The sequence below is a fragment of the Ambystoma mexicanum genome, chromosome 8 (genome assembly GCF_040938575.1).
Source record: "Ambystoma mexicanum isolate Mex_15411 chromosome 8, UKY_AmexF1_1, whole genome shotgun sequence".
Classification (NCBI taxonomy): Eukaryota; Metazoa; Chordata; class Amphibia; order Caudata; family Ambystomatidae; genus Ambystoma; species Ambystoma mexicanum.
In genome coordinates this window covers 1,411,196,426-1,411,213,552 of record NC_090929.1, presented here as the reverse complement: position 1 = coordinate 1,411,213,552, position 17,127 = coordinate 1,411,196,426, and the positions used below count along the sequence as shown (strand labels likewise).

The window sequence follows — 17,127 nt, the reverse complement described above, 5'->3', positions numbered from 1 at the left end:
GAGGGGAGCTTGAAGGAGCTTATGCCATCCTCATAACACTTGAAGTTAGGAGAGAAGGTGGGGATCAAATTGGCTAGAGGGGCCAGGTAGATATTGAAAAGCCAAGGTGAGAGGACAGAGCCCTGAGGGACACTGCAGGTGAAGATTGAGATGGTGGAGAGAAAAGGGACCAGTTGAACCTGGGAAGGATGGTCCGAGAGGAAGGAGGTCAATCAGTCCAGAGCTGGCCCGTGATGACAAGGTTATCACAGAGCCGATTTATCACGGTGGCATCATTGACCATATCAAAGGCAGATGAATGTTCAAGAAGGATGAGAATGGAAGGAGAGCAGGAATCAAGATTAGAGACCAAGTCTTCATGGGTGTTCAGGAGAGCAGTTTCCATGCCTTTGGCAGCTCTGAAGCCAGACAGGTGGTCATAGAGACAACCAACAGATTCAGTCTGGTGGATAAACTGGGAGATGGCCAGCTTCTCCAAGAGGTTGCCCACGAAAGGGGTTAATAAAGACAGGGTGGTAGTTGGCCGGACTGGATGGGTCGGCAGAAGGATTTGTGAGGAGAGGGCGCTAAAGGGAGTGCTTGAGGAGTGAGGGGAAGGATTCTGTGCCAAAGGAGCGATTGCAGAAATAAGCTAAGTCTAGAGTAAGTGAGATGCTGATGTCTTTGATAGTTCTAAAGGAGCAGGGGAGCACCTGTTTGAATGAGACTTTCATAGAGCGGACCTGTCTAGAAACCTTGTCAGGCGTTATGGGAGAAAAAGAGGAGAGTAGGAGGGGATGGCTGAGGGGAACCAAGGGAGGCCTTAGAGAGGGTGGGGGAGAATGAGGGTGGCGTAGAGGAGAGTGAGGACAAGATGTTCTGAGTTTTAGAAATTAAGTGAGAGGCCAGAGAAGTGCAGAGGACCAGGGAAGGCAGAGGAGAAGTGGAGACTGTAGTAGGGTTGGAGAGTTCCTTGCAGATTTTGAAAAGTTCAGCCATGTTGTTAGTGGCTGCAGAGATGTGGGCTTGGATATAGGTCCTCTTATTTGAGCAGATGGAGAGTCATTATTGACTTTGAAGTGGACGGCAGGCCATTTTGTCAGAGGATGTGCTTGAAGCCTTCCACTTACAGTCAGCTGTTCTGCACTTGCGTTTCAGAGTGGCCAGGTCCGAGTCATACCAGGAATTGCACTTGGAGGCAGGTTTCATGCGGATCCTCATGACAGGGGCAAGGATGTCCAGAGTGTTGGTGATGGAGTGTTGAAGGTTAGTTAGGGCTGTGTTCACTTCTCTTCAGATGCCGTGTGGTAGAAACCCTGAGATGTCATTCATTATTAGAGCAAGTAATGGGGAGTTGGAGCAGTGGGAAGCTGGCAGCAGAAAAAGAGAGGTAGCAATTGGATGAAGGGCTGAGGTGAGTCAAGTGACCATGGCTCATTCACTGCCCAACACCTCTGCCAAAGAGACAGATAAGAAAAAGCAAGGCGGTAAGGGGAGAGGGAGAAGGACAAGCAAACTGCAAATAATGGAGACATGTTCCATGGCAGGAAGAGGCCAACCATGAGAAAAAGTGGAAGGGTAACAAACCACAAAACATAATAGAGCCTAGGAGCTAGTGAAAGGAAGGCATTGGATCAGGAGCAGATGGACAATGGCGAGTAGAACAAAGAAGCAGAGGTTGGGTCAAGGGCTGTGTTGGGTCACGTGAACTCACCTATTATGCTGCCTAACTCCAAACAGCCAATAGACTTAGGCAGAACAATAATGTCTTTACTGCTGTAAAACTTCACAAGATTATAATAATGTAACACACATTACTTTTCCCTAAATATGTTAATTTTATTTTTGGCTTTCTTCAGTTCGTACTGTGATGGGATGTTTTCATTATAGCATGATTGCAGACATAGCACCAACCACCCTCCACTTGGGAAAATGCATAACCTTAATGTCATAGATGTTCTCCTTTGCCTTTATATCAACGCCTCTGTAACATGAATTAACTTGGGTGCCTGGGGCTCAAACCCACAGTTCATTTACACTTTTCAATAGGATAATGTCGTGGTGAAACATATTTGGGCAGACAAAGCAATTAATATTTTGAGATAAATGTGTAATGAGCTGTCTGTTTGGATCACATCTTCGTTTTCCTTTTTGGATAGACGTTTTCTTTGCAGATTTTAAATTCTGGTTCCTTCAGGCTCATTGTGCTGGCAGTGAAAGCTAAGGATTGCATAGACTGCATAAGCTGCATTAAATGAATCAATCAGTTGAACTCTAGGACTTTCCCAGTGCATATAAGATTTTGCAGGCCAGAAGCAGACCAAGACAATAGGCCTCATTGCAAGTACAGTGGTGCAGGAAAAAATGGCAGTAATGCAGTGGTAACTATGTTATTACAGCATTATGGCCACATTACCGGACTGGCGTACTACAAATTTGGTGGTGAGGTGGAGGAAAACGTTCCAGCAAAATGCTGGAGGTGATTCCGCCATCTTCCAGCCCCAAATCAGCAAAATCGGAAGACTTATCGCTGGTGGTAATTCGGCCAAAATCCCCATGGACTCATATAGACTCCAGAAATGGGTACTTGCACCACCATGCCACCGCTTGTTATCCTGCGGTAAATTTTCTGCACCAAGTTGCGGTGATGGTGATTCTGTTTGGTGGTATTCCAGCAGATTTTCCACTGGAATACCGCCAAACTTGTAATGAGGCCCAATGCTCGAAACAGGCCTTAAGTCAGAATGCAAATAAGTACTATCTAAGATATACTAAAAGAAAAATACTCCTAGCAACAACTCCTTGTTTCAAGCAATTCCCATTGACCTGCTCATACTTTATCTCTGGCAAACTCCTTTAAAGTGTCAGCACTAGGCTTTCACTCCCCTGTTGATTGCACACAACTACATTTAATAATCAATGTTGAGAAAATCCAGCCTTCCGTCATCTTCTGGTACGTCATCCAGCTAGAAGATTGGTAAATGATTCGAGCTGGCTCAACTCTAAGTTATCCTTTCTTTGGCAACTCCCCTCAGTAAGTGGACACAACCTTTGAAAATAATGTAAGCAATCACATCATCTGATTAAAATTAAACATGTGTTCACAGAGGGATTTCCAAAAGAATTCCATGGTCCTTATGAAAGGGTTTTAACTGATGAACACATGCCAAAATGTATACACCAACCTCCAGTCAAAATTATATTGACCACTTGCCAGCACAAACATTGTGTTTCATTGTATATTGTTTCATAAACAAAAAGGAGAAACTGTGATAAATCAGTCCTTCAGTAAATTGAGATTGTATCACTTATGATTAAGTTACTGCACATAGTGAACACTTAGAATGGCTTTTCAGTTTTCATATATTGCGGTTTAACCTAGACTTACACTGTAATTGGTTGCCTTGTTCCTTGTCTGCTCCTGTTGTGCACTAATTGTACTTTAACATATTGCTCCGTTTCTTGGTGGAGATACCGTTTTTGTAATATGTTTTTCTATATTGTGTAACATTCTAGACAGTTTGGTTTGTTATTTTCTGTTGTGCAAATAACTCCTTGTTGATAAAGAAACAATGTTGATTTTCATGAAAAGAAATGTACGTTTAATACATCTAAGCAATCAATTTCAGATGAAGGAACATACACAATGACCCCAGTAGCAGCAACCTCATTAGTGTACAGGGCAACAAGCCTGGTCTGCACTCTTAGCTGGGCCCTTGCTTTTCTGATATATATTGCAATACAGAATAATGGGGGGTTGACCTTTGATCGCCTACCTGAGAATGCATTGTTGGTGTTCAGAAAATATATTTCTTCTCTGCCATCTCCATCAATATCACAGGCGGCAACACCAATGGCATTTCCCTGGCGATCCCGCAGGGCATAGTATGGGGAGCTTCGCTCATCCACTGCAATGTTCACTAGTTGCTTCTTTTTCTTGTCATATTTAAGCACCAGGTTGGCTCCATTATATCTAGAAAGTAAAGCAAGAATAATTCAGGAATGTTTCAACAAGCCTCAAATACTAAGAACTGGGGAAGAAACATACTTGATATACTTCCGAACTTCCTATACCCATCAGACCCATAGTCACGAATAACATCACTGATGATACATTGGAACCCGGAAAGACAGATTGATCAATCACAATCTGCCTTTTCCGGGCACAATTCTATAATCGCCGCCCACAGACATGGCATAAAATAGAAAAGGGACTAGGTTCCATTTCGGATGATGGTGGCGATTGATTAAAATGTTTTTTTTCATAGTCGCAGTCATTCGAAAAGGGACCTAGTCCCTTTTCCATTTTAATGGCGGCAGCTGATTTATTATTATAATTTTTTTATTCTATTTATTATTTTCAACAATTAACCACACAAACCAGAAAAGGCAGAACGCAACTAAACAAAGCAGTGGAACAGTGAATCATCCATCTACCTCCCCCACATACCAGCACTGGTTCACTCACAAGTGGACATCCAGAGTAATTCGCCCCATCCAGTCATTGTGATTTAGTCCAGCAGTGTTTCATCTACAGTAATATGTCACTCTTCATTTCTTCCCCCCATTCCTATGTATTGAATCCAGAGTCAGTTCCACTTGACATATAATCAGTACTCCCTCACGGTCACTCATCTCTAGTGCCCACCCCGGCTTCTTGGGCCTGTAGAATAAGGTACTGTTTTAGCACAGGGGTGTACCACTCTACCATATTCCATTTCCATTTCATTACAGTACAAAATATCTTCTTTCCACCGTTCTATAGTAGGGTGTCGTGGCCTATCCCACACCATCGCAATCTTCCTATTAGCCAGCAGCAGCAATCCACTAAGCTTTCTCACTTGGCCCGATATCTGCTGGGTTTCACCTGATAGGGACATTGCTGGATCAGATTCCACCCTGTCCCCTGCAATAACACTCAGCATTTCAAACAATCCCTCCCAGAACTGCAGTACTGTTGGGCAACTCCATGATAGATGCTAAAAGTCTGCCGGGTGCTCGCGCATCTGGGACAATATCAACCTCGTCGGGTATAGTAAAATTGATGCAGGAGTTTAAAGTGTATCAACTTGCATCTACTTTTCTAAGCTATTGTCCATGTTTGCACACAACATACTTTCACACTTCGTCAGTTACCCTTTCTCCCAGGGAGGCCTCCCATTACTCTAGAGAGGAAGCAGTCAGTTCCCTTTTTGTCACCTGTATCTTATTATTTATTTATTCATTTAGTTATTGGGCATTTATTATGTGCCTATACAGCAAATGGTGTTTCAAGGCACCACAAGACAAAAGGGGGTTGGGGGCGCAGGGATGAATAATACCAAAAACGCTGCTACTAGGCCTTGTGTCAAATGAAGTGCTGGGCAGTGTGGGGGAGTGCCGTTCAGTGCGGAATGTGGCAATGAGAAGGTGGGAGGGGAGGAGTGGAGAACACGCAGGTGCTGTGGGGGAGTGGGAGGATGTGCTCTCCACTCCTCCCTTCCCACCTTAGCATTAGAACATTCCGCTCTGAACGTCACTCCCCCCCACACTCCCCTGCACCTGGCCTCCCTTTGTGCTATACAACTGCTAAGGGGAGGCCAAGTGGCATAGTGCCAGGGGAAAGCAGGGAGTGCAGGCAATGAGGGTCCACCGGCTAAGTGCGATTACAGGGCTGGATATGACTCAGTAGGGGTGTAGACCCTGCCTGTCTAGTATATGTTGGGTGTCCTGACCCATGTTTGAGCTATCATGCTGCAACATTTGGTGCTGTGGGCTTAGAAAATCCAAGATGGCCAAAAAGCCCACAAGTGCGCCAGAATCCAGGAGAACCACGCAGTTTGTGCGCACACCAAAATGGTTACCTCACTTGCCACCCACCAGTGTAAAGAAAGATCTTTGTTAACGAAATCCACTGTTACTGATGTCAAAAAGTTGCTGAAATCGTGGCTCACCGGACCACTTTAAAGATTCAACCCTTTTGTGGGGTTCCACATAACCATTTTACTGTAAGGAGCCCCATCAAAACAATGATAAGCAAGGATTATTTACTACCATGTAAGAACCATTCCTGTTTGGAATGCATTAATCCAAGAAAGATCCCAAAAATGGATGCAGTACCAACAAAATCCTCAAGGCGGCGCTAGCGGTCTAACCTCTGACAGGAGAACTAAGTGCAGTTGCTGGCAAAGGGATTTGACTCAGCTGACTTCAAAGGCTGCATTTAAAAATTAGCCACCTGTTGTTCCCAGAGGCCAGAAGCCTGAGAAACCCTCTCACCTCAAGAGATTCACTCCACAGCCCAGGATATCACATGGTCATAATAACCAAATGCAAAGTGACCCCCTGGTCTGCTGACCTCAACCTCCTGGAGACCACACAATAGGCTATTGCACTTGAATAGAATATGTTGATTTTGACTGTTTCCTGTCAACAAAGGCCTGCCTGCCAGAAGACACATGTGATCACTGACCCACCCAAGTCTTGGAGGCGGACTCCACCACTCTGAGAACTGAATTGAAAGCAATATATATATTTTATAGAAACACTGATAACTCTTTGTAATCAAATGACAGGAATGTGTAACTTTGAGAGCCTTCATTTAAAAAATGTACCTTCGATTCAAGCCCAAACTCCAATTTGTGTGATGTTCTGCGGCAAAACCCTGCTATTTATGTATACTACAGACTCTGTGTTTAAGCAGAGACATGGTAATTTACTGGAGTATGTATGGACAGGCCGTGTACATGTGTATAAATCTGGAGAAAAATCAGATATTGCAAAACCCACTAAAAAGCACCAAAGGCTGCCATTTCTGAATGCAAGCCCCCAGGAAGAGCAGAGTTTGAACAGGGTATATCTCATGTGATATGTGATGAGTGCATGTAATTTCAAACCACTGTGTATCTATGAAATATGTCTTTTGGATCAGATATAGATTTGGGTGTCAAGTTGACAGGGGTGGTTTCTCTGTATCATAAACAGACCTCATCATGATGACACTTCATTTCATTCCCCCAATCAAGGGGAAGAGGAGGAAGTGGCCAATGACAAGTGGAGAGGGGTAGGGCCTAGAAAGCTAGCCTCTCCACCCACTTTCAAAACACACAAAAGCAGACAGTCAGGACAGAGATGGACATTCTATTCCATCTGCTGCGGGACGCTCTGCCGGGAAAATCCATACTTTACCTCCATCAACCTCCAGAGAGCCAACACAGAGACTTCAATCTATCCACCTTCAGAGACCAAGATTTTATTTCAGAATTTGTAGCAGAGAGGTCAACTACAAGCTAAATCCCTCTTTAGCAGGCCTCAAATCATTGCCACTATTCACAGCCAGGCGAGCTGTTTGAATTTTTTGCAAGAACTCTGGCCATTTGCCAGGGAGCAGTGTTGTATCCAGAGAGAGACCAGCTGAACCGGAGACCGCTGTATCCGGACCCACAGACCTGATCAGAACCAGAGACCCAGACCAGACCAGCAGAGTAGAGCTGACCCAGACGCTGTGCGCAGAAACCGTCCGTGGCGAGTGAAGAAAACCTGTTGACCAGATCCGTGGCGAGGCCTATTTCTAAATATATTGTGAGTACCTAGCAGAACTGTCCAGAACCAATCTCTTAGTTAAAATATATAATTCAATCTATTTTAATCTAACCAGAACTGCCTCCTAACTGTCACCTGTCATTTGCAAAGCTGTCACTTGTCATTTTCTAGCTGCAAGCTGTAACCTGTCGCTTTGAACTTTTAAAATTTCAAATCCGAAAAACTACCTTTATTTAATCGTCCGTATCTCTGGAACCGTTTGGGCTAAGAACTTGGTTTAACTTTCCTCTGAAAGCTTAGAATCTACTCCTTATACGTTCTCTGTAATCATGATTCTCGCATTCGCGAATTTTGCCGCGATTTGCGATTTGGCCCGATTTCTTTACTTGTAAAAAGACAGCTGCTGTTGCCTGAACCACTAAATTTGGTTTGCCTCTTAAGAACCATCCCTGAATCATTGCTAGAGTGAGCCTGGACTAATATTAACTAGATACCACTCACCCTGAACCTCTAGAGGGAATTAAAAGCATTTTAGCATATTTTTCACTTCATTGCCAGCACATATAAAAACATTTTGGGCCTGTGTTTCAAACTTCTGTAGTCTAAGCTTGCTGGGGTGAACTGAATTACATTTGATTGCATTTCTGAGAACTGTGTGCTTTCCTTCCATTTCCTTGCATTGCATAAAGGGGGGAGTGGATTGCCAGAGAAAAGTGATTACATTGTTTTGTTGAAATCATATTGAGTATTTCTGTACTGCAATTTCATTCCATCTTGCATCCATTTGAAACCATAAAAGTATTGTTGCTATCTTATCCATCCTATAACCACTCATCATTGATTATAAAGAAGTGTGCTAGTGCCGGACGATCCATTATTGATTACTGCTCAGATTAAGTGTGATATTCAATTATTAATTTATTATAAAGTGCGATATATATATATTGTTTAAATTATCAAATAAACCGTTTAAACTTGCAAAACAGAACTACTTCGTGGCTCAGTGGGGTCAGGGGGATTCCAAGAGAGGGGCGTTATATAGGGGTAGTCATCCAGAACGCATGAACTGGACGTAAAGATATATCAATAAGGGTTTCCATTCAGTATCCCAGACTAGGCATTGACTTAGCTGTAGTGTTGAATTGAATCCTCTTACATATAGGAGGAGGGAGCTCAGTAGGGCAAGTACAGGTTTAGGGGTGTCAGGGGGGAAATAAATGCTAGAGTAGACTGGGTGAGGAGGGCCTGGTGAACTTTATGACTCAGGGGGAACCAGGCAGCTAGTCAAAATTTGGCTGAAGGGTCATTAGCAGGGGAGGGTGAGAGGAAAGGAAGAAGAGAAAAAGAGGATATTGGGAAGCTTCTGGAACTTATGGAGATCCGGCTCAGGCCTGAGAGGGGCAAGGAGGCCATTCCAGAGGGAAGCTCCTGTCGAAGAGAGATATCTACCCCCAACCCTCTGCTTGCAGAAGTGTCTGATCTGCAGAGATTTGGAGCTGGAAGATTGAAGGGCTCTAGAGGAGAGGTATTTGGTGAGAGAGAGTTGGAGGTAGCGGGGTCCTAGGCCCCAGAAATCCTTGTGGATGACATAGAGGGTCTAGAACTTGATCCTTGCAACAGCCAGGAGCCAGTGGAGAGATTTTAGGGCTGGAGAGATGCAGTCCCTGGCTTGAAGCAAAGGATAATTCTTGCAGCTCTATTCTTGTTGAAGGGGGTGAAGGGAGGATTTAGGCAGATTGAGAAAGAGGCTGTTGCAGTATTCCAGCCTAGAGAGGACCAGAACTCTGGAGAGCATGATTTTCTGGGGGAAGTTGAGGAAAGCCCCAATAACAGGGGCAAGTGAGTGCACCCCTGCCTTGCAATTCTACGCAATACCATGAAGAGAAAGGGCCATTCAACCGAATCTAATGCTTGTGCGGCATCCAATAGTGCTGCCACCACCTTTTCCTGCTGAACCACTGACAATAAGCCAATCATTCGCCGTAGGTCATAGGAGGTAGATTGTCCAGTAATAAATCCAGATTGATCAGACCTCACACAATTGTGCATTAAAGGTGATCACTGTGTCACTAATAATTTGTTGCTAAAATGTTATCATCTAGATTAATAAGTGAGATTGTGCGATAAGAAGAACACCTGTCTGCTTCCTTCCCTGGTATCAACAATATGGTGACTGCCGCCTCCCTCTTAGATACCGGTAAATCACCTACCTGAAGGGCCTGTTGTACACTTCCAAAAAATATGGAGCTAACTATAATGTTACATTTTATAAAACTCAGCTTTCAAGTCGTCAGATCCCAGGGCCTTCCTGGATGACAGTGCTTTGATCACCTTTAGGACTTCCTATTCTGTTATAGGTCGACATAACCACTCCAGCTATTGATTGGTACACCATTAAAGCACCACCTGATCAAGAAAATGTATCATTTCAGATTGCAAAACCTGAATCTGTGAAGAACACAGTGGTGTATAAAATGTTCAAAATTACCAAAGAGTATGATTATCTGCATAGTACGGCTCCCTTCGCTCATCTGTAACTTAAGAAATCTGTGTCCTTGGCTCCTCAACTTTAGCTGATCTTGTAAGTAACCTGCCAGGGTGCTGGCCCTCCCCGTATTGCCTGACAAGTACCTTTGCCAATAGGATGTTCACTTCCCTCAGTGCCATCTCCCAGAATGTCTCCACCTCCTTCCTGATATTTCACAACTTACACTCCAGTTTGTAAACCTGAATACGTGACTTACTCCCTCATATCTCCCTCATATCTGCTTCAGTACCCCAGACTCTTTTGAAATGCGTTCCCACAACATGGAACCCGACATTACAGAACCCACCTTTTCCTCAAAAAATGTGCCGATAACATTTGTAATTCCTACTCAGAATACCTCTTCTGTCATACCTTCATTCTTAAATTTGCAGGTCGGCATGCCTCCTGACCTCTCTGGAAAACCCAGAGCTAATAAAGCCAGTGAATTATCTGACAGCATACGTGGCAGTAAACCCCTTCTCCTTCCCATGCCATGTCCTGTAGCTTGTTAGTGGACTTGATGGACAGTTTTGGGTACCCCCACGTCTCTTCAATTCTGGCTCCATTACTGCATTAAAGCCCCTCGACCAGATTACTACCCCGGTAGAGTTCTGCTCTAGCTGCTTGGCCACCCATTCTATTATATCTACAGTATCTTGATGAGGGCCATAAGTGTTAAGCAAGCTGACTGTCTGACGATATAGTACCCCCATCACTAACAATGGCCATCCTTCCTGATCTTTGATCACCTGGGTCAGACGAAAACCCATAGAACAATACATCAATATGCAAACCCCCCTGGAGTAAGAAGAGTATGAGGAGAAATATTGCTGACACCCCCATCTGTGCACAAACCGAGACTCAATGGTCTGTGTCAAGTGCGTCTCTTGAAGAAATGCAATGTCAATCTGATGACACTTTATTTATAATATAACCTTATAGGACCTTGATGGGCAATTTCCAGCCTTCCCATAAACAAACACTCTCATTAGCAGGGGGTAACTTCAGCACCAAGCCACCTCTGCACTCCCACTGCAATACAGCTCCCTTCCCGCCACCTTCAATGGAGACATTACAGTAATCAGCATCAGCTTACAGCCCACATGTACATTTTAGTGGTATTCATCAGCTCGGTCATTGTTGCCCCTATATCTTGGAACCATGGGTAGTGACACAGGAAAAGTATTGGCTTCCCCCAGGGTCTGAAAAAACAATACCCACCACTCATGCTCCACTGTGTCAGGTTCACAGGACCACTAATCCAACCTCCCTATGTTTGCAAGGCAGCAGCCTGAGCAGCTCTGCCACCATGTCTCCTGATGGGGCTTGACCAGAGTCACCAGTAGCTTACGCACAACCTCCTTGCACAGTCACTGCAGGCCAGGCGCACTCCCTCTCCACTTCGCCTCACGCCTCACAGATCATGAGCTGCCGCCACAAGATTCCACACGGGCATGCCAAGGGGTCTCCACAGCCGATGCACTCACTAGGAGTGGGGTATCAGGTTGGGATTGTCAGGATTTCATCCGTATTTGTTGGAGTGCTAAGGAGCTCACAGGCTTGCACCGATCTTAGCTGGGCTCACCAGCTGGGCTCACAAGCGCGTACCGGCGGTGGGCGATTTATAAAAAAAAAATGTCCATCATGAGATGGCGTTGCGCACTTTGCCCTGAGCTCAGCTCTCACGAAAAAAAATAAGAAATCCATTTGCATCCCAGTGAATTCCCAGGGTTCGAATGGCATTCACCCCCTTGATGGGGGTCTGACATGGGCACTAACCGTCCACAATGAGGTTTTCCCTTTACTCGGGACTACCTTGGCGAGGACTGGCGGGCCGTTATCTACCATGTGGGTGAAAGCCACAGTCCAAGGTGAACAATGAAGTTCCGAAATTCAACAAAATTACTGTATCTGCGCAAAATAAACAGGTAGAGATAATCAACACTACCATAACAGACAGATATATATTACATGTTAGTTTCTATTGGCCCTCTGCCCCATCATTCTAAAAAAAATAAAAATTATTTTTCTTTACCAGAAGAAGTATTCTTGGTTTTAAGTAAAACCCCGCCAACAACTACAGGCTGCATGGAATAGAAGTGAACTGCATCCACTAGATTTTTCTTCTGCATCATTAAACAAATGCAACTCAAACACATGGCCTCATTATCAGTATGGCGGCAATGCTAAAATCATATGGAATTTTAAATAGCAATTATTTTTGGGTACGCAGAAAGTACTGCATGCGGTAATTACGGGCTTTATTTTGCCCCAAGTATTACTTTCTGTACAGCTTACTCAGTTGTTGGATCCCATTAAAATACCCCATGTTTTTTACCCTTATGATGAGACTGTTAGGCCTCATCATCATACCCCATTAGTGTTACTGCATTACACGTATAACAAAACAAAAACTTGGCACCTCTTTAGCATTAGCTGCCTAGTGAGTGACGCTTAGGCTCCCGAAGATTGGAGACTATGGGCCTCATTACGAGGTATGCCGGTAGCCATGCCGCTATTGGCGGCATGGCTGCCGGCAAAACCGCATCCGTGTCCGTGTCCTCGGAATGAGGACTTACCCGACCATTCCGAGTTCGGATGGCCCGGAAATTCGTCACTCGAGGACCCGGACATGGTCCTTCCCCATTCCCATTTCAGCCCCCATAGGGCTGAATGGGAATGGGAGAGGGAGTAAACAACGGGCCATTATGAGATGGCCCGTTGTTTGCTCCCTCTTCCCCTCGCGGGACCCGGTATGCATGCCTGGTTTTCCCAGGCGTGCTTAACGTGTCCCGCGAGGGGACCTCGTAATGTGGCAGAACGGGTTGAACGGCGCCGCAGCCTTTTACGGCGCCGTTTAACCCGTTCCGCCAGGGTCGTAATGAGGCCCTATGAATTGTGGGAGTTTCACCACTGAAGTGTGACAGGAAGCATGCTCGTCTAGAGGTGGGTCCTAACGTAATTATCATAAACGGGGGACAGCAAGCTTCGGGAGAGGGAATTTTTCTGGCAGTAATAAATCAAGCTATTTCCTTAGGCCCAGTCCTGTGAAGTGTACGCACAAGAAGTGAAACTAGGTAAAATAGCTTAGAGAGTGCTAGCCTTCTATATCTGCAAGCGTCATGAAAGACCATCTTTAAATAATGTCCGAGTCAGCGGAGCCTTTTCTCCTTGTCAATGTTGATATACTGCGCATCACATGTGTGAGGTAAACATACCATCTCTTCTGTTGTAAATACTGGAGGAATCTTATTTGAGGAACCACATAAAAAGAAATAGTTTATTACAAAGTGGAAAACACACATCAAGCATGAGGGACTAAACCCCGTGGCACACATCCTCACCAATCGCCAACAATACACTTCAAAGTCCAAGGCATCATGGGAAAAGTCGCACATACAGGAAACTGTGAGAAATCATTGAAAGGAAGATGAGAGAAAACAAAAGCTTATTTCTAAATGTGTATTGCATAGGTTATCAGTTGCCAAGATGTCTGTATAGTTTTACTTTTCAGAGCAAAGTTTGGGGTTTCCCGTCTTTCCTACTCATGTTGGATTTCTTGCTCGTTTAACTCTCTGGGCTACCACCAGAATAAACATTTATATTCCAGCTTTGTGTCCTACAGGGCAACATTATGCTGGTGCTACTTCTCTGAATTCCACAAGCTTATCACTTCCTCCCAACTACCAATGTACAGTGCTTCCTTGGAGTTTCAGTCTCTTTCTTTTGGTTGTAGCCACAATTGAGCTTGTCGACTTCTTTCTCTTTATTTTGATGATTAGATTTCCATAAGCCCTGTTGTCCAAAGTTACATCTCTGCAGACAAATGTATGTGCTCAGTCATCTTTGTCATGGTTTACCTTGATGTATCTGTCATTTCACATAATTATTGGTTCTTGATGGATAAAGCCATCCATCCCACAGTGTTTGGTGTTAAATGGCATCTCACATGGTTGTCAGCTGAGCAAATTAACTGACCTACGGTGGTGTAACCTTGGACAACACGATGTATGAAAATGAAATCATCAAAATATAGAGAAATTAATAGACTGATTTTCAGTATATAACCAATTTGGAAGAATTATGATTTTGAAATTCAGAAATCTAGAAATTCATTAAATTAGCCTTGAAAAAACCCTTTGGGCGAAACACAATGCGATGATGTCAGTTACTTTATGATCTCTTCCATGAATATGTCAATTATTTAATTACAATACTATTTTCCTTTTGAATTTTGGAATTAACAGCTATTTTGTGAACCTTCAAATTCATAAATAAATCTTATTACACAAATCTTATAATATGATGTCTAATTGGTGAATAACAATGCAATGCAATAGGACTTTTTGAGGTAATGCTACGAACAAATATACATTTCAGTTAAGCAATATAATACCAGTGGCGCTTCATAAAAGGTGTTTCTTCTTTTCACTTTACTTTTTAAGTTTCAAATGACTGTGGGTTGTTGGTCATAAACTTCTTCTTGGAGAAGCCTTATTGGCTTTGAATCATTTGAAATACAGGTACCTGGTCAGGCGGAGCGAGATCAACACACAACCCACGTGCCATTCTCCGCAATATTGTTGACATGGGGGTCGCCAGACACATTTATATAGAATGTGAAATAATATTCACTAGAGTGGGTTAGCTGAAATTTTAGGATTGGTCTATATTATTGAGCTATGCTTGTGCTTCAACCTTATTTTATTGATAGATCATGGTAAAGAGAGAGCAGGCTTCCACTCACAAACGGGTCCCTGATCCCAGAGATTCCGACCCCATTCTTCCATTTCTTTATTGTTCATAGATTCCATTTGCCTATTGTGGGTGAAGCAAACTATGTACTCTATTTTAAGCTTCACTGATTATCTACAGACATCACATGATCCCTTCAGGACTGTTCTTACTTACCGGCCACAGCAAGCAGCCTCAATAGAGATGAGCCATATGAAAGGCTATCTCCAGAGAATCTGCATGGGTAAAGACTCCTTTGCCAGAGATAATTTCCCTGGCTGAAGATTTAACCCCTGTAGCATATAATCCTGATACTGTGATGGTACACTGTCAGCCTTAACAGACGTAGAAGGGCTGTGGAGGGAAGGTGTGTAAGGATCAAACCTCTATCAACAAGCACACAATAGTACAAAGTGGCCCACACACTTATAGGTGTTTTTAAAAGTCCAAGGATAGCATAATAATTATGTAAAGTACTGAACATATAATACAACCCAGTATCTTAATTTTCGGTGACGGTGGCAACACAAGAACATTGCAAAACATAGCTACCTACTTTAGAAAATGGATATGATTTCAACAGAGATGACCCTTGTTTGCAACCTAAGGGTAATCCGGATGCTAGATCCTATAACACATGTCCCTCCTATAGTATAATAGTGTAGGTTTCATGTGATAATGCCCTCGCAAAAATATTGCCATGCAAGAATGGTGCCGTTTTTTTGCGGCAACATTATCATATGCAACCTGTGGGGAACACCCCCGCAACTCCCACATTTTTCTTTTTAATGGAGCACACCCCCACAACCCCCGCTCCCATTTACCCCATATATTGTCCCCATATATAATGTTGCCTTTGCCGTTTCCTGGCGACTATATGTATGGCAACATTATATATGGGGACAATATTACCTGATACCATAGTGTAGGACCTAGTGTTGGAAACAATGGTCTAGCTCTTCCACACATGCCCATCTAGATACAAGTAAAAGGCAAAATTAGTTGTCACCAAGGATTCGGTGGCAAATATAAATGACTCTTTTTTGAGCAGGCATTACAACAAAGTCCAATGGGTCCAGGCCTAGGGCAGCAGATTGCCAGAATAGCATTTTATAGCAGTTTATTTTCAATTTGCTGATTGTCTTTTTTTAAATATAAATGCAACTCTGTTTCTCTGAGTCTGGCTCATCCACAACACTGTGAGTAACTTTGAGTTGGCCCCAGGCATTCCACTCTGACAACCAAACTCTAAAGGGCCAAACTTGTGTGTATGCTTGATGTGAATTTTAGCTAGTTTAGCATACATAAATGCCTGTGAGGTGACTTTCGCTTTCCTTTTGGCAGTTTCAACTTTAGGAGGTAAGGACACTTTCGCCACTACCGCAAGGGGTAATAACAAGAGGCTCAACATCAATATGAATTAATTGAGATATATATGAATAATTAGAGATAGAATTTGTACTGATCACACTTCCCGATAGCTCAGTATTGGAGCCCTGGTTTCTTATAGTTTTCCGTCCATGATTAATACTCTTGAGGAGAAGCAGGGATTGGATATCTAATTTATTCTCAATTTCTTTACGCTTCGAAACTAGAGTGGTTAGCAAGCATTCAAATGCCATAAACATAAACATCACATTTGAAGTAATGCGCGTAATATGCCATCAATCAAGCCAGAAACATGCAAACAATTATTGGTAATGACTAACCCATTATCACCTGTATCAGTAGGGGCCATCGAAGCATCCTTACCATATATTTGGGTGTCGGAAAGTTTATCAACCCCACTTTCAGGGGATAAGCACGCTCATCGAAGAAGGTTTGAGGGACAAAGAACAAAGGACAAGGAGTAGAAGTTAGGCCCCTGACTTCGAGACATCAATTGGGAGATCTATTTCCTCATGGATGTCATTGAGGCTTGCAATCATATCATTAATTGAATTGTGGATCATAACTGTGGTGATTCCTTTTTCAGGGACCACAGGTTGCACACTTTCAACATCAGATTTCACAACGTTGTCACATACAGATTGTTTTAGAGCAAGCACTATAGGCGGGCTGGGATCGCTGCCAGCTGTCTCACGCTACAGAGTGTCATACATGGATTCAAGAGCCAGGGCTACAGGTAACACGTATGCCAAATCGGACTCTTCAGCAAGGGCGGAATTAACAGTAACAGAACTCAAATTATCAATTAGTTTAGAACCCAAACACCCCAATGAGAGATTCAATTTGGTAACAATCTCTTGAACCACAATCTCTTAATCTATTTTACTTAACACATTCAATTTGGGAAAGAAGGATGTCATTTTTCTCACTTTAGAAGCCGTAATTGCTCTGGTAATCATTCTCAGGGTGCATGTTCG

At 43.5% G+C, this 17,127-nt stretch overlaps 1 protein-coding gene across 2 annotated transcripts in view; it reads right to left on the bottom strand.

The window, feature by feature from the left end:
* Positions 1–17,127, bottom strand: part of CRTAC1 (cartilage acidic protein 1) — a 2,821,007-nt gene that overhangs the window by 2,130,889 nt on the left and 672,991 nt on the right. For both annotated transcript variants that reach the window (XM_069611550.1, XM_069611549.1), the window contains exon 3: positions 3,756–3,952. In XM_069611550.1, coding sequence (XP_069467651.1) covers positions 3,756–3,952 — 197 coding nt within the window. The remainder of the gene's footprint in view (positions 1–3,755; positions 3,953–17,127) is intronic.